The sequence below is a fragment of the Leptonotus elevatus genome, chromosome 8 (genome assembly GCF_054856555.1).
Source record: "Leptonotus elevatus isolate MCC_2025b chromosome 8, RoL_Lele_1.0, whole genome shotgun sequence".
Taxonomy (NCBI): Eukaryota; Metazoa; Chordata; class Actinopteri; order Syngnathiformes; family Syngnathidae; genus Leptonotus; species Leptonotus elevatus.
The window spans coordinates 8896334-8913095 of NC_141246.1; the positions used below are offsets into that span (position 1 = coordinate 8896334).

General features: G+C 39.6%; 2 protein-coding genes and 1 non-coding gene across 4 annotated transcripts; 1 reads left to right on the top strand and 2 right to left on the bottom strand.

Moving 5' to 3' along the window:
• Window positions 1-1339: 1339 nt before the first annotated feature.
• Window positions 1340-7867, bottom strand: ift56 (intraflagellar transport 56). The gene is made up of 19 exons (XM_086082670.1): window positions 7753-7867; window positions 7348-7412; window positions 7132-7269; window positions 6962-7054; window positions 6770-6884; window positions 5881-5930; window positions 5611-5756; window positions 5227-5398; window positions 4950-5024; window positions 4746-4848; window positions 4618-4673; window positions 3847-3900; window positions 3698-3764; window positions 3522-3610; window positions 3349-3432; window positions 3204-3273; window positions 2174-2280; window positions 1840-1973; window positions 1340-1619 (listed from the first exon to the last, which is right to left on the bottom strand). Exons 2-19 carry the CDS (start codon window positions 7348-7350, stop codon window positions 1505-1507), a joined length of 1671 nt encoding a protein of 556 aa, XP_085938796.1. The 5' UTR covers window positions 7351-7412; window positions 7753-7867; the 3' UTR covers window positions 1340-1504.
• Window positions 7868-8251: 384 nt separating this feature from the next.
• Window positions 8252-8324, top strand: trnar-ccu (transfer RNA arginine (anticodon CCU)). The gene has a single exon. It is a non-coding gene; the product is annotated as a tRNA-Arg (tRNA).
• A 459-nt stretch (window positions 8325-8783) lies between these two features.
• Window positions 8784-16448, bottom strand: slc25a38b (solute carrier family 25 member 38b). 2 transcript variants are annotated; one of them, XM_086083776.1, is made up of 8 exons: window positions 16140-16448; window positions 15865-15967; window positions 13408-13532; window positions 13130-13214; window positions 11824-12003; window positions 11565-11733; window positions 11326-11489; window positions 8784-10193 (listed from the first exon to the last, which is right to left on the bottom strand). In XM_086083776.1, exons 2-8 carry the CDS (start codon window positions 15877-15879, stop codon window positions 10071-10073), a joined length of 861 nt encoding a protein of 286 aa, XP_085939902.1. In that variant the 5' UTR covers window positions 15880-15967; window positions 16140-16448; the 3' UTR covers window positions 8784-10070. The 2 variants fall into 2 exon arrangements, with proteins under 2 accessions (XP_085939902.1, XP_085939901.1); XM_086083775.1 differs by lacking the exons at window positions 15865-15967; window positions 16140-16448 and adding an exon at window positions 13936-14945.
• Window positions 16449-16762: the final 314 nt, after the last annotated feature.

Genomic DNA, 16762 nt, shown 5'->3' on the forward strand with positions numbered 1-16762 from the left:
CCAAGATAAATTACCATATTATTTAACGTCTCAGGAAAAGAAAATGCTGATTGCAGCGTTTATTTCCCAACAATGGCAGCTGAATGACAGACACGCTGATGTCGCGGCTGGTCATCCAAATGCTTGTTTTCACACGGCAGCAGAGGAGACACCTGTTGACCCATCAGTATATGGCACGATTTGAAACATGATAGTGATACCATAGGCCGGATTAACCCCCTGGAGGTGGGGAACCCAGAACAAAGCCAATACTGAATAGGCCCCCCACTGTGGCAGGTAATATACTGCATCTAATCCACACAAAAATAACAAAGAGCCTGTAAACATGTCTACATTGAAATATAAATGTCTTGCACTTACAAGCTAAAACATGAGAAACATCTGCAGTCTTAAACATCTAATACTGTAACGTGAAAACAAAGAGTGTGTTATAATGAGTTATCGTCTTTGTAAACACAGAATCCTTGGCCTTGCAAAAAGAACATACAGTAATTTTCATTTCAATGTCTGCCGTACTATACTAAGTTGTGATGTTTCTTTTCTTTGGTTACAATCCTTTCATTTCCACAAGAGCTTTAAAAAAAAAAGTACAAACCGAAGCAATTCAATTTCATTAGGCTACAACAAAACCAATCCCTAAAAATGATTTATTTTAAATTCTTCCACTTTCCTTTTCCATACAGGATGTTTTTGTACTGCAGTAGTTAAATTATTTACAGTAAGACCCAATACAGTACAAAAAAAGTCAGCTAGACTAATATTTTTAATTCCTTGACGGTCCTTTTATATATACTAATTTATTTATTTTACAAATTTTTGCAACAAGACAATGTCCCCAAAAAGTTTATTTTTGCACTTACCAGCCACAAAATATTGCCTTACCTGGATAAATAAAATTATGTAGGCTACACCCGCAGTCTAAAAAGCTGAAATACTAAAGCTGTAATAATAAAACAAATTATAATGCTCTCTTGTTATTGACACACCCTATAATAGTCTTCATTATAACATGAGCCTATTTAAATGCCATTTTAAATAAATATAAGTTTTATTTATTTACACACCTCAGATATTTCTTCTTCTTTTGTTGCAATAAAATGAAAGCCCTACAAATTTATCGAACTAATACAAGAGTTGCAATAGAAAAACAAAGATTACAATACGTTATCTTTGTAAAGGCAGAATTTTTGGATCTCATTAGGTTGTGCAGGTATACCTATAGTAAAACAGTATCTGTCATTTTAATTCATTTTCATACACTGCAAACTAATTGCTTTGTTTCTCTATTATTTGAATCTACTAATCAAAGTCACTTAGGTTTAAAAAAATACAACAGTGCTCATAATTTAAATGCTTATATTTTTGATACAAAATACAGGCAGTCACACATTCTATAGAGTACAAAACTAAACTGCATACCAGATATAACAATGTTAGTTTTAAACATGTATTCATTGTGACAAGCTGATGTGAGCACAGCGTCCACACAAGATTCGGGAGTGGGTCACGAGAGGAAGACTCGGTTGTCTTTGGCCCACTTCCTCATGGCTTGGATGATGTACTCCACCTGCGGGATTGCGGAATTGCGCAGCACGAGCACCACCTCCTTCAGTGTCTCCCTGGCGCACCGACGACACACAAGAGGCCATCTATCACTCTTCTAATTTATTTAATTTGACATATAAATACTTTTGTAATGTAATGCATCCTGGTGTGTGACCATTACAAAATGATTTTGAGTAGTCATTCTGTTCATATAGGCATAAACCTACTACAGAGTGCTGGTCTAACAACAGGCTACTAAAAAGCAGTGCATGTTATGAAAAGAAACAAACGTACTTTGACTCCTTGTTGGCTAAAATGAGCTGAAAGATGCCAACGCATGCCCCTCTCTTGCCTTCCCAGTAGTTGGAGCCTGGGTCCAGCTTCTCCAGCGCGTCAAATGCTTTGGCTGCATAGTAGAACTGACCCATCTGAAACAAAAATAGAGATGCTTACCAAATCTCTCCATATAAAATATAAAGAGGCGAAAACAAAAAAAAATACACCAACTGGAAGACAATTTGAATGCAAAATAAAAAAAAAATTGTAACACTGTATTTTACCAAGCATACGCATCGCAACATAAAATGTAGCATAACTGTACATGATTATCACATATCTCCATGGCCACCTTGTAGCTGTCATTAGCGATGAGCTGAAGCAGACTGAAGGAGTCAGAGGAAGTGCCCATCTTCAAGTAAAGCTCCCAGGCGAGACGAGCCTTCTTGTTCATGATGTCTGACAAGGAAACGTTACATATGTAACACATGAAGGTCGATTTCAGTCAAGTGGAGGGAGGAATGGATATGTACGACGGCATATTACGGTCACGTATAAATATATATTTTTTAGGATGGGGGGGGGGGGTATAAAGTGGCAGATTTGCGAGAAAAAAACTCTGAAACTTGCAAGAAATCCATAGCGTAGCTATAGTCTGGACGAGGCACTGACTTTTGTCCACCAGGAGCTAACGTAAGGATTCGTTAGTGGTTAATGGAACACTATATAAAATAAAAAGGTAGGATGGAGACGGATTTCTTCTCAATTCAAACTTTACTTGTCATACGTGACAGCTAGAGCGACAACACTTCCTGATCCCTTATCAGCTGACCAACACTAACCAATCAGAAGCCAGTATACTTTTGGTAAATGCAAGTGAATGGCGGAGAACAGATTCGCTACTTGTACATAAAAAAATAAAATTTATGAATGTGTAAATAATAATTCTGGAGTCATAAATGTACACGCAAATGTACATTTTTACAACACAGGTGTGGACCTTCGCAAAGCTAGGCGTCTTTTTTGCTGGCAGTACCCGTCGTGTATATATATAATGTCCCTAATGTGCCGTCGTACACTCTAAAAACTATGGTTAAAAAATGAACCGATCCTCAACTTGGGTCTATTTGACTAAATTTTCAAGAAATGGGTCTTTTAGTGTTAAAAAAAACAACTCATAAATATTGATTAGATCCTTTACCTTGGTTAAAAAATTGGGTAATTTTGTATAAAACAACCCAGAAAGTTGTGTCAAATTGACCCATAAAGTGGATCGGTCCATTTTTTTATCCATAATTGGGTTACTTTTGACCCAACTGTTTTTAAGAGTGTAGATATCTACTACAACTGCATTATTGTAAATAAGAAAATAAAATTCCTACAACAGCGGGCCAGCCAGCTGAGGTATACATAGTCACTCTTGATCTTCTCACTCTGAATCAGAAGAAAACTCTGGAAAGAAAACATGAAAATAATGAGTGCACAATCGAACGGAAAAAATGCGAAGCAGTACTGGCGCTGACCTACCTCCTCCGCTTCCTTGAAGTTACCAATGGCAGCCTTGGCCTGAGCATAGTTGAAATGAAATGTATCATCATTATAGAAGTAACCCTAAAATAAAAGGCACAGTTAAGGGGACAAAATTCATATGAAATGCATTTTTGACAGCGTGATATAATACACAGTGCAACAGCAAGAACCTTGACGGAGTTGAGGTATGTGAGGACATCGTTAAACTTCCTCAAGAGGAAGAAGCAGGAAGCCATGCACTGTCTGCCAGGAATAGTGTCTGAAAGACACCAAACATAAATAAGCACACGCTTTGCTTGCCCACACAACTCCGGCACTAAAACGTTCACATTTCTTCTCAGCATACCGCACTCGCTCGCTGAGCCTCCGACCAACTGAAAGAATTGCTGGGCGACTTTCAAGCAAGTTTCCCTCTGGGAAAATAGACACAGAGTTAGTTAGTACACATACAAACACACAGAACACATGACATGTAGTTCAAAAACAAACACTCACCGATCCAAGTTGTTGCCCCAGCGCAGCGTTGACCACCCCTTTTAAAATATACTCCTGGCAAAAAATATCAAATAGCAAGATCCCATTTAAAGGGGACGTCAACCTTAAACATTTCTCGACAATAATATGTCATATGTGCCCTCACGAGTCTAACATTTGTGGAATATGAGTTATGCGGAAAAATCCAGCCGTTTTTATCCGTCTCAGGGGGCGGCCATTTTGCCACTTGCTGTCGACTGAAGATGACATCACAGTTGCTATGCTATAGCAAACTTCTGCCACTTTATGGTTTGCTTGAACATTTAAAGGGGAAGTCAACCTTAACATTTCTTGACAATATGTTAAATGTGACCTCTAAAACATCTAAACATGACATTCTGATTAATATTACATTTGTGGAATATGAGTTATGTAGCAAAATCCAGCCATTTTTATCCATCTCAGAGGGCGGCCATTTTGCCACTTGCTGCCGAGTGAAAATGACATCACAGTTGCTCAGGTAACAACCAATCACAGCTCAGCTTCAGAAAACAGGTGAGCTGTGATTGGTCGTTGCCTTAGCAATTGTGATGTCATCTTCAGTCAACAGCAAGTGGCAAAATGGCCGCCTTCTGATATTGATAAAAACGGCGGGATTTTGTTGCTTAACTCATTCCACTAACGCAATATTAACCAGAATGCCATATTTAGACTGCATAAAACATATTATTGTCAATTTTGGTGTGTGTGTGTGGGGGGGCATATTTTTCCAACACATTTTGGAATCCTCACCTGAGGCGTCGCAGGCACCAAATCTTGTATGAGGTTGTAAGCTTCCTGGACATCATCTGGAAGAGTCACATGTAACATTAACTTTTGATGATTGCAAATCACTAGTGTGCAGTGTCTTAGTCAATCACCTTGTCGCAGGTAGTAGATGACAAGGTTGAGTCTCGCTTCGGGGATGACGTCGATCAAAGGTGGCAGCACCTGCAATGCCCCTTCGCCCCCGCGAAACACCACCTACACAAGATTTGACATGTATTTTTAAAATAAAAAGTATATAATAATAAAGTGGTTCTTATGGCTAACCCTAACCCTTTGCACTCAGGATGAGAGCTTACCAGGTTGTGTCTGATAAGCTCCTTAGCAAAGTCAAAGGAGCAGGAGGAGATGTCGATAAGGTTCTTCAGCTTGGCCTCAGTGAGAGAAGGGGAACAAACACACATCAAATGCAAAATCATCCACGTCAACCATAATTGACCAGTCAAGATACCTGTAATTCAGTTTTTTCCTAGTCAGAACTTATGTATCTGTAATGTGTGCGTAGACCTTAAGCTGAATATCAGAGATATGGAATAAATGCTCAAAATGGCTTCCCAGAACGGCGTGAGTACATACCTCGGCTGCTTTGCCATTGTACAGGCTGAAATGGTTGCAGGCTTTGAGGTTGAGGGCGATGGTGGAGTCGGGGATGTTCTGAAGATACGCCGCCAGCACCTCCTGCGATACGTCGTAGTAGCCCAGCTTGTAGTAACACAGAGCCACGTACACCTTCATCGCCAGGAAATCTCTAGAGGAGCAGCAAACGCAGACATGACACGAATACGAAGCCTATTTAATTTTGTTTAATTCATATTTTAAATTATGTCACACCCTGTTTCTATTGTTTATGAATGGATACTTGAGGCCCAGATCAACGCATACTGTAGTATTTGCCTAAAAATGATGCAGCGGCCAATAAAGTGAAATGCAAAAGGAAAAGATAGAAGTGGGAACACTCACATGTTGTGCCTAAGGAGGTTTTTGTAGATGTCGAGGGCCTCCTGGTAGTGCGAGCGCATGGAGTGGATGGAGGCCAAGCTCAGCTGGTCCTCCGTCTCGTCCTCCAGATTCTCGTGGAAGTCCATAAGCTTCTTCTCATCGTTGAACTGAGATAACAGCACACATGAGAAGAGAGGAGTTCAATGTGGTCACAGTTATAAGGCTTTGGGAAGGGGAGGATAGTAGATAGAGAATCACACTTGGTGTTTTTTATTCATTTATTTGTTTTACCTTATAAGCCAAATGGAAGAGGAGGCGGTTTTGAAGAGGGGATTTCGGAGCTGCAAACATAAGCAAACCAACATTGTCAACATTGTCCAACTACTGACAAATTTAGTGAAAAGCAAGCCTCCACAACTATTGATTTTTAGCCGTAAAACAAAAGAAGGCATTGTTTTTATGATTTCTATTCATTTAAACATTACACTGTATGTACTATATTTACAAAATGTAGGTATTGCTGGGTTTTTTTCTTTCTATGCGAAAAAACTAAAGAAGGGTAACATTTTTGTTGTATCATATTTTTGGGTGATTTGTTTTTCATCTTTCTATTTATACTAAAACAAAAAATGCACTTTTTTCTCTCTCATTCGTGAGGGTAGTATTCTTTTTTATTCCAAATTAAGACATTTTTTAATTACCCCCCCCCCCATTTTGTTTTCTAATCTGTGCTTCTTCTTTTCCTTAAAAGAAACAAATGTATTTTTTTCCATTTTTTCCCAACCATTAATATTTTTTGGGCCATCTTTTTAATCAATGAAATTTAGAAAATATTTGTTAGTGCTTAAGTTTTTTTTTGTCCAAGAAAACATACAGAAACATAAATTGTACATTTTTGTGATTTTTTTTCAAGTAACCAAAAACAGAGCTTTCTCTCTTTTTTCTTTTACATTTGTTTGTAATTGGTGACATAGAAAAAAAATAAAAACAAATCACAAAATTCTGAAATTCTTTCTGAAATACCTCTCAACAATAAAAATGACTTAACATGGATTCAAAAATTTATATATATATATATATATATATATATATATAAATATATATATATATATATATAGAGAGAGAGAGAGAGAGAGAACTCCTGTAGTGACATGGTTGGTGGCTATATATATATATATACCTTTCAATGCAGCCTCCTCAGCTTCTTTATAGAGGCCCAGAAAAAACAGGGCACAGCCCAGATAAACCCACACTTCAGGAGGACAGTCAGGCTTAACGGTCAGCGCCTTGTACTCCTGTCACAACAACAGCATGTCTCATGTCAGGACTTCATCAATTCTTTAACTACACCAAGTAAGATATGGTAAAGTACCTCCATAGCCCTCTTGTAGTCCCCCAAGTGAAAGGCGCAGAAGCAAATCCAGAGGTCTGTGTTCTCCTCTTGTTCGCCAATACTTCTCTGAAACTATACAAACCAAAACAACAAATATTACTTGTAATGGATTGGAGACATTGAATTGTAAACAGAATAATCTTTGGGACCTCCAAAAGGGTCAGTGCTCCAAGGTAGTCTCTGTGCTGCAGATATTCTTCCAAACTGGGAACTTTCCTTTTGTTTTTCTTCTTCTTCTCGCTGACCGCCGCCTCTCCCCCCACCGCGGGCTTCACACGAGACAGGATCTGCAACAAAAAGTTCACTTTTGCTACATGCATAAAGAATATTGTGCTACGAGTACGATGTTTTGAATGTCCATTCACCATGTCGACAACTTGGGAAGACAACTAGAAGAGATCACCGGTAGCCAAGCTAACACTTTAGCTTCCTGTTAAAAACAAAGGACGATGAATACATGTAAATTATTTTTTTGTCACAACAATGATACCCGATGACGTCAGGGCAGGTCGCGTATGCATCTTCTTATGGTTACCTAGCAACAACAACGTCCTCATTTATCAGCAAGCTCCGTTTGAAATACATTTAATAATCATTCAAAAGGCAACACTAGCTTCATTTACGGCGTATCAGTGTTTGTTGAAACACCACACAAGTAAAACTTGCTGCAAAGCAGCAGGAACCGAAAGACCGACGACAACACGTTGTCACGTTTGGCATTTAGATGAGTAAAAAGTTAAACGCAATGAAATGTGATAATAAATAAACACCTGCGATGCCGGTTTCCCCTTTCAGAATGTTTATAAAGCAAAATGTTCATTTATTTTTCTGCTTTTCCCTGACGAGAGTCGGACAAAATGCTTCCCAGAGGCCGCCATCTTGGTTTTCTGTTTGGGTGTGACGTCACATGCTTTTGAAACATGAGTCGGTTAGATGATTTAAAAGAATATAAAATGTTATATTTTATTTTAAATTAGCACTTATTTCTTATTAAGTATTTAAGTCGAGCTGATGTTAGAACGCGCGTCGCAAGAGATAACAGATAAGACACGAATTAAGCGTTGCTCACGCCTTCGCTGCGCCTCGTGGTTGCCTAGCAACAGCAATAGTGCTACTTTTGTCCCTTCCGAGCGATACCAATCGAATAAATTGTCCCTGGAGGCAACAAGCGTGTAAACAAAGGTTATTGTACGGTATAAAATAAAGGTAATCCAACCCTGCTGTGTATTATATACAATATAACAAACTATTATGACAACATTGCAGCGAGCCCCAGTGGCCTAATGGATAAGGCACTGGCCTCCTAAGCCAGGGATTGTGGGTTCGAGTCCCATCTGGGGTGTATTGTTTTTCTTAATTTAACACAGACCAGTAATGTAAATGTCTCACTTTGAATAGGAACACAACCAAAAACCAAAAAATTCAAATACTATCACAAATTCTCTCTTGATTTTGTTTAGGAATTTAATGCACATGGGCAGCCAATCACACATCCATAATGTGTAGTCAGGCCAGCAGTTTACTATGATTTTATGAAATTCCTAAAAGTCGCGATATGTGCCATATGTAACTCACATAAATTATTTTGCTAATCAAAACAGTCGCGTTACAGAATGATGAGACAGCGACCGTAGCTATTTGTTTTGGTCAGGCCAGGAACAAGTAAATAAGTAAGCCACATAGGGGTTAAATCGGGTGTGGGAAACCTTTTTTTTCTTGCCATCAGGGGTCAATTTTACCGAAGCCCTGAAGGACCCTTTACTAGATGTATGAAAAACATATGATACATGGTTCAAACACATTTATTGAAAAGGTATATTTATTGACAATAAAAACTGACAGGCACAATGTCCAAGGCAACACTGCACAGACCAAATATATACAATAATGATCAAATAGTCAACAAACACAGAGAAAGGAGTGCACTGTGACGCGCGCACACACACAAAGGAAGATTAAGACACTTTTGTCAGCCTCCATGTTGCTACCAGAGGATCGTGTGATCAGTAACTGCAGAAACATGTACAGTCAACGCGCAGTTGCATGGACATGTCAAAATAACAATAGAGTTATGTACCGCAAAGTGACTTCAGTTAGTTCTTCAGTTTATTCTTAACCAGTAAATGGCTAAATTTGTTTAGGCTCCCGTTCTGAGCATGTTCGTCAAGGTTAGCGCAAATAGTGGCCAAGGAGGTGTTTGTTTATTGCGGGAAGGTATTTATAGGTAAATATTTTCGTTTTGAATGAAGTCATCAAGTCGGTCTATTAAAGTGCTATTCTCTACATAATAAACAAGATCATTAATTAATAATACCACACGGAACTCAATTCCAACACAGTGTAACTGCATTGCACAGTTTAATTCATGAAATGCATTACACGTGCTGCTGTTTTGGTTAGCAAAAGGCTACTTTATGTCCAATAGGATCTATGAATAGAGATTAAAATTACAGTTATAACATGTTTTATTTTATATAGTCTTGAGGGGATGACACTCTGCGACCAATTGGATCACAGCCACTATTTGAGGAAATGCGCCATTTAAATACGAAACTTGCTGTTTTCTTTTATTAATTTCTGAGTGAAATGCAAAAATGAAAACTGCACTGCTATTTGCCTTCAAAAAGAAATGAGCATATGTATAAAAATAGAAAAATTCTCAATTGAGTTAAGTATGATCAAGTCAAATAGCAAATTTTTGACTAAGTATTAGTTCGACCAACTTTTTAAAGCAAAGCGTTGAGCAGTATAGCAATAAACCAATTTTTCCCCCCATAGTGCACGTGTGTGAGTACTCGTGATTGTCTGAGCCTAAAACTAAACCCGTTTTCTTATTGGTGGAGGTTTATTGGCAAGTAAGAAACCCTGCTTGTCGTATGCAAGTTCCAGAAACATGACAGAATTCAGTCCAGTTCAACCTGCCAGTGTTGCTACTTCATACAGATTTTGATCCTCAATAAAGTTCAAAATCTCACACCCACACAAAGTAAGCACATTTGCACAAATAGTTATAATAATTTAGCATCAAACAAACACACTCACTCGCTACAGGCTCGACAATATTTTTTTGAATGCTTCGCCGCCGTCTTCAGGACTTGAGGCCCATTCGAGCCATCAGCTGCTCGTAGACAGTCCAGGCCATGGCGGCCATCAAAGTGCGGCGGAGGGACCGTGGTACGGCCCCACGGAAAAAGCCGCTCAGGCCGTGTTTCTGAAGAAAGAAAACAACATGCAAAAGTTACGTCTTTAAGTAACTTTGCTCCAACAATACTCAACGTGCTGCGTTGGCGGGCGCATGGGGAATAGCAAACATCCCACTTGGAGCTCACGGGAGTCAAAGCGATCCCTGAAATAATGAAAATCAGTTGTTCTAATATGAAATTGTCACTGACGTAAAACCTATGACAACTGCATACAAACAATTTGCATGATGATAAAAATATGTATGTATTTATTCATTATAACATTAATTTAGTTATTCAAAATGAGTAGCTTCGCGTAACCCAACGTGATTTGGACTGACTGCATTAACCAGTACAGCAATTTATCGGAACCAGCCATCTTTGTTGTTTACATTCCCTTCGAAGGCTTTGAGGTCGGAATAAGACAATTCAAGTCGGATATATCCGACGTCCCACCTTCCTCGAATGCAGCATTACAGCACTCATACCAGTCTGAATGGATGAAAGAAATAAGCAATTTTCAACAGTAAGAAGATCATAGTTTGTCTATAATTAATGTGATAGCCATTATTTTTTTATGAACAATTATTCGTACCTTTAAAAAACAAATTTTGCCACCTGAGCTGAACAACCAATCATGGCTCAGTTTGCTGGCCTAAAAAAAACAGGTGAGCCGCGATTGGTCGTTAACTACTTCCTCAGCACAGGTGATGTCATCTTCAGTCGACAGAAAGTGGAAAAAATGTGTTTTTAAAGGGACACTTGACTCATTGAGCCATTTTGTCCAAAATTAATTTGGTAACTAGATTATTATTCATGTACAATTAATACCTTTAAATAAAAAAAATTCCACTTGCTGTCGACTGAAGATGACATCACCTAGGTTGAGGAAGTAGGTAACGACCAATCATGGCTCAGTTTGCTGCCCAAACCCAGAAAACAGGTGAGCCATGATTGGTCGTTACCTACTTCCTCAGCATAGGTGATGTCATCTTCAGTCAACAGCGAGTGGAAAAATTTGTATTTAAAGGTATTAATTGTACATGAAAAACAATGAAGTTATCACATTAATTCTGGAAAAAATATTAACTTTTTACTGCAAACATTTTTTAAGTATCCCTTTAAAGACGCTAAAAACCATTACATGTGCTTAACACACACCTCGTAGACGTAGCGAATAGCATCCGCTGTGCTCCAGTGAGACGGGCTGACTTGAATGTGCGTCTTCACCACATCCGCCGGCTGCGTGACCAGCGACGCCATGACACCCGCCACCACGCCGCAGCTGAAGTTGACCAGGGGCACGTAGACCGACGATGTCACCTCTAACAATAATAAATCAACAAAAAAAACATTAGCAGTGTGATATTATTTTCTTGGGATAGCGTGTTGGCTCAAACCTGGAGGCATCGTCTTCTTGGTCTGGCTGTAGAACATGACGTAGATCCCGGAAAAAGGGGCGTCGCGCAGCAGCGTGGCGGTGAGGCCGGAGAACAACGCTCGCACTCCCTCCGTCTCATACATGCTCCTCAGCGCCCCGGCCACGCTCACGTAGTTGTAAAAGCCACTCTTGAGACAGATGAGCGATATTCCGTTACGTTTTTAAGGAACATTAGCTAATTAAACCGCGTGCGCTTGGGTCAGTGTTCGGTGTTTTACCTCAAAGCGTGTTTTGACGACGGTGAACGGCAGCATGCAAATGCCGGCCACCGCTCTGGCGCCGGCCCCCAGCAGCACGGCCTCGCCAGCGTTGGGCGCCCGGTCCAGGAAGAAGTGCTGCTTGAGCGAGTAGAAGGTGCTGAAGTAGATGCCTACACCGGGGATGCAGCGGACAAAACTCTGCCAGGGGGAAATCAACAACGTCAAGACTCGAAATAACCTTTTTTTTTCTTTTGCGGAGCAGCTTTGTGAATAAATGACTTGAGTATTTTTTCCACGACAGTGGAGTTGAATGTAGTGAAGCAGCTATTTAATAACGAATGACCACTTGCTTTCTTTTCTTTCTCTTTTTTATAATCAATTGTTTTTGTTTCTTAAATTCACACCGAGCATAGCACCAAACTATTTTCTTCAGTGGGGCAATTTCACAAACAAATAAAAAATATACATTTCAGTTATAAACATTTTAACTATCATAAACAGGGCATTAAACAAAAGAATATATAAAAAAGGACAAATACTACTAGTTTTGGAAGTGTTGAAAATGAAGAATGAAAAGCAGGACAAAGTGGCCTAAAATAGTACACAACTCAAGTATCAAAATGTAACTTATTTACAATAAAGAAAATATCTAATTGAGAAATGGTTTGACTACAAGTGCATTCTAATAAATGAGAATATTGTACAACAGTTTAATTATTTCAGTATTTAAAAAAAAAAAATACAATATTCTGATTCATTTAACACATAGTTAAGTACTATAATAAATGTAATAAAAATAGATTATATTTTCCACAATCATTTAATTTATTGCAAAGTATCTGTTAATATTTATTTATTTGCACTTTGGGTTAATTATACATGTATTATAATGGCTGTAGTGTACACCTAAAAATACAATGTTAATCCTCTGGCTTCTTTCTTATTATGTTTCTTTGATGGGTTTAAAACTGTCAAATTAATTTTGTTGCTCTGTACTTGAGACAAGTGCAATGAGAATAAAATTTGATTTGTGTTTCTATTACATTAAAGCCTGCTCATGCTTGTGTTTCCACCTCTGGGTGTGTAAATGGGATTGCTGCATCAGCTAAATAAATATCACAAGACTAACAAATAGCAGCGTGTAATTCACTAATTATTTAAAGCTGTTCAGTACAGGAAATTAAATTCCGAGTCGCTACTGCCACCTGCGGCTGAAAAATGAAACTGCACACTCCCTTCTTCCCAATAGGGTGACCAATCCAAACTAGAATCCGTTCTGCTGTACAGTGACGCTGCGAACGGTTTTGCTGGCTTTGATACTCACAGGAGAAACTCCTTTCCACAAGCTGAAGACATTTTCTGTCCTTATCACGTTGATGAAAACACTAAACATCCCCACTTTTGGTGAGCTGCAATGGAATACAAAGAGGACTGGTCACTCAGCAGCTGCTGCAACATGTAAAACAGTGCTCGGTGACCGACACCCCAAGACTAAATTCCCTTTGTAGGTCACGTGACAGCCTCCAAGCACGTGTGCCCTTGTCAGTTCGTACCGGAAGAGCATGTGTCAAAGAATAAATGCTTATTCACACAAACACGCACCCTGGCTTGGCGTTGTTCTGCAAGGTCTGCAGCCGCGTCTTCACCAGGTCCAACGGCTGGAAGAGCAGCGTGGAGCATGTGCCGCTGAGCGAGCCGCACATGAAGGCTTTGAGAGCCGGATGAGCCTGAGGACACAAAAGGACGGATGGAGGGATGGAGAGAGGAGAAGTGAGACACAAAAAACACAAAAGGGGGAAAGAGGAGATGGTTCAAGGGGGAGGGGGGGTGGTCATTATGATGGCAACAGTATCACAACAGTATGATATTTTACTGACCTAAATAAAACAATGTCAATAAATGTGAGTGAATCACAGCCCGTTTAGTTTATACACGATCCCCCACTGAATAAAAACAGTCCACACACACGCGCACACGCAATGAATTCTCTCTCTCGACAGGGATACATAAACACACACACACGTGGAAATAAACACGATAATGGGGAGACAACATTAAAGGCAAAAGCCCAAAAATAATAATAATATATATTTTTTTAAGTTCACGTTACATTCCACTTCTACATCCTACCTTCCCCCCCAAGCTACTTGGCCCCGGGCTGGACGGCTGCTGTTTGTCCTGCATGTTGGCCCGGTTCACCTCACACTATGAAGCGATGGCGCCGTTGCAAAGTGCATGTCAGCGCATGAAGCATCAGTGACCGCCACAGACGCAGAAAGACACCCAAAAAACAAACAAACAAAAAAGCTCTTCTGAGGCTGGCTCGTCGTCCGCCTTCCCCCAGTTTGCGCGCCAAAGCAGCGGTTTATAATCCGGGCGACGCTTTCCACGGGCTTCTATCTTTATCTCGCCGAGACACGCGTGCACATCTGCCCACCCCCTCGCTGCTGCACCGCATCTTTGTCAAATGGCATGAGTCATGGCATGCTCCTCTGTGTGTTGCGTGGACTTAAAATGTATGTACAGAGCCGCCATGTTGCGAAAAATGACGGTGGAACCTCTGAGGCGGTAATTCCAAGCCATTAGTATGTCATGAAAGATCATTATTAAGGGTGCATGATAAATGATCCAATTCAACTTCATTGGTCTGAAATGAAAATGTGTTATTTATAACAAAAAGTGTATCTAGCTACAGTATATATTCCAGCAACATATAATGACTGGTACAACAAATGTCCTTCCAAAACTGTAGATGCCATAAGGTTCTATTAACCTGTACAGTAGAACTCTGATTCAACAAACAGAAAATAGTGTCATCTGCATTTTTGTGATCACAAATAAATAACAGTGGGGACATATTGTGAAAATCTTTTGGGACTTCCAAAGTCTCTTTTTGCAAAAACAACAGCAGCCATTTTGTCCATCTTGCGGATGCCAATTTCCTTTTTATGGTGTTTACATTTTGGCCCTGAACAAACTCTTCTCAAGTTGTCCCTAAACGTTAACCAATGTTGTGACACAGTAGCTTGATTTAACGATGCCCTAACTTTATATTGACAGTGGTTTCCTCCTTTAATAATTAAAAGTTAAAGAGGATTGTGAAATGCACTGCCTTGTTTTTGTGGCCAGTAGGAGGGCAGTTGCCGATATGTGAAATTACTTACTCAATATTTTTTCTGTACAACATAAAATCCAAGATGTAAACTATTTGTTGAAAAACACACATATTCAGGACAGGCAGATGGTGACTTGCATTGGTCTGTCGTGGTGGTGAAAGAGCTGTGCCAAAAGGCAAAGTTCTCAATTTTCTTGTCAATTTACATTCCCACTGGTACTGATTAATGGCATTTTTAATAATTTCAATCAGGAGAGATGATTTGAGATACGAGTTTCCAGCATGGTCAAGAAATAAAATCATAACTCCAGAAACTTTTTTTTTTTGAACAGTTTTGAAAAATAATGAATGTGATCTCTCTCTCTCTCTCTCTCTCTCTCTCTCTCTCTCTCTCTCTCTCTCTCTCTCTCAATATTGAGATTATAGACAATATCAGGTTATTCAGAAACGTTTTGGTTTTACAGTTAGCCTTGCGCTAAAATAAAAGCAAATTAACAATGAATTACTATGAAAGACAATTAATTTATCTGTTTCGATCATTAGGATTGTTAACTTACAATATTTTGACTTGCTGTATTTTGTAAAAGTGTAAAAAAAATAATATATATATATATATATATATATATATATATATATATATATATATATTGTGTTAATTAACAACGAATCAATTATCAAACTCGTACAAACAGTTTTACTTTGTCCAAATACTCTCAATTTATTCCCTCATAGATTTCGTTGTGACCCACGTTTCTAAGTTTCGGTCAACAGAAGAGCAACTTTAGAAACACCTCGTTTTAATTTCGTGGCCGGGCTGGTCCCTAGGAGTTCACCGAAATAGCATTTATAGGGAGGCGTCTAATATTCGCGAATGTATGCTATTCGCGGTGGGTAATTGCAGCTAAACACCCGCGAGTAGCGAGCGTTCACTTGTTTTCACTCACCGTGGCGAACTCCATCCTCACGCCGCTCGAGCTAGAAGCTGAGCCGGAGGGATCCTTCTCGCTGACCCCTCCCGTCTTGACAGCGCTATAAAATCAGATGTCACTGGAAACGGGAAAACACAGCGCAGGCATTAAAGTGATGGTAAACTGAGGTGGAAAGTGGCGAGCTAGCATCGGCTAATGCTACAAACCGGCGGGTGTGGGAAGGTGAAGGACAAGCTAGCGCCGTAGTCAGACGAATCAGTTCAAGTTCGATAGTTAGCAGTGGCACTCACCTCCTCAAGCCGAGTTAAGGAGTCACGAAGACGGCGTTCACCCCAAACATCTTTAAAAACGCCATGGTGTTTGGGGACGTACGTGGAGAAGACTTGGCGTTCGAGCGTCCAGACAATTTCCAAGTCTCGTGTGACGTGTCAGTCCAATCTACGGCGATTTATGCAAGTTGAGCCTCACGCTATATCCAACAGTACCACGAAGCTAATGCTAAAAAAACAACAACTTAGTGCCGCATGCCAAAAAGTTGCTTCTCGGCTTCAGTAGCGACTGTTGGCAGCAGCAGCGACTAGCTGATGTGCACGCGCTTCCGCTTTAACTTAAAGGCGTGTACAGCCCTGTACACTTCAAAATAAAAGATTTGGATGTGGATTTCCAAAATAAAAAACAGGTAAACACGTCAGACTGACAACATACGAACTATTTAATCAACTTATCCTAAAAGGTATTTGGTATAAGTTGCAATATATTTATGGCCTGTAAGTTTTTCATACCAACTTGACCACTGTGATAAGCTATGGCGATTACGTACATTCCTATGCAGGCTACGAATGGAACTCAATCGTAAACAGAGGGCTCCAAATATATTTTTGAATTTGTCATTGTTGCCCAGTTAGTCTTCTCT

What these genes read in the sequence shown, in the direction of transcription:
- ift56 (XM_086082670.1), bottom strand. An exon ending in TGAGGAGGCTGCATTGAAAG is followed by an intron (nt 5,931 to 6,769) that starts GTATATATATAT and finishes TTATGTTTGCAG; the next exon opens with CTCCGAAATCCCCTCTTCAA. An exon ending in CATCTACTACCTGCGACAAG is followed by an intron (nt 4,674 to 4,745) that starts GTGATTGACTAA and finishes TGACTCTTCCAG; the next exon opens with ATGATGTCCAGGAAGCTTAC.
- slc25a38b (XM_086083775.1), bottom strand. Translation starts at nt 13,989, where the DNA reads ATGCAGGACAAACAGCAGCCGTCCAGCCCGGGGCCAAGTAGCTTGGGG. An exon ending in CAGAACAACGCCAAGCCAGG is followed by an intron (nt 13,215 to 13,407) that starts GTGCGTGTTTGT and finishes ATTCCATTGCAG; the next exon opens with CTCACCAAAAGTGGGGATGT. An exon ending in CTATTCGCTACGTCTACGAG is followed by an intron (nt 10,194 to 11,325) that starts GTGTGTGTTAAG and finishes TTCTTTCTTCAG; the next exon opens with AAACACGGCCTGAGCGGCTT.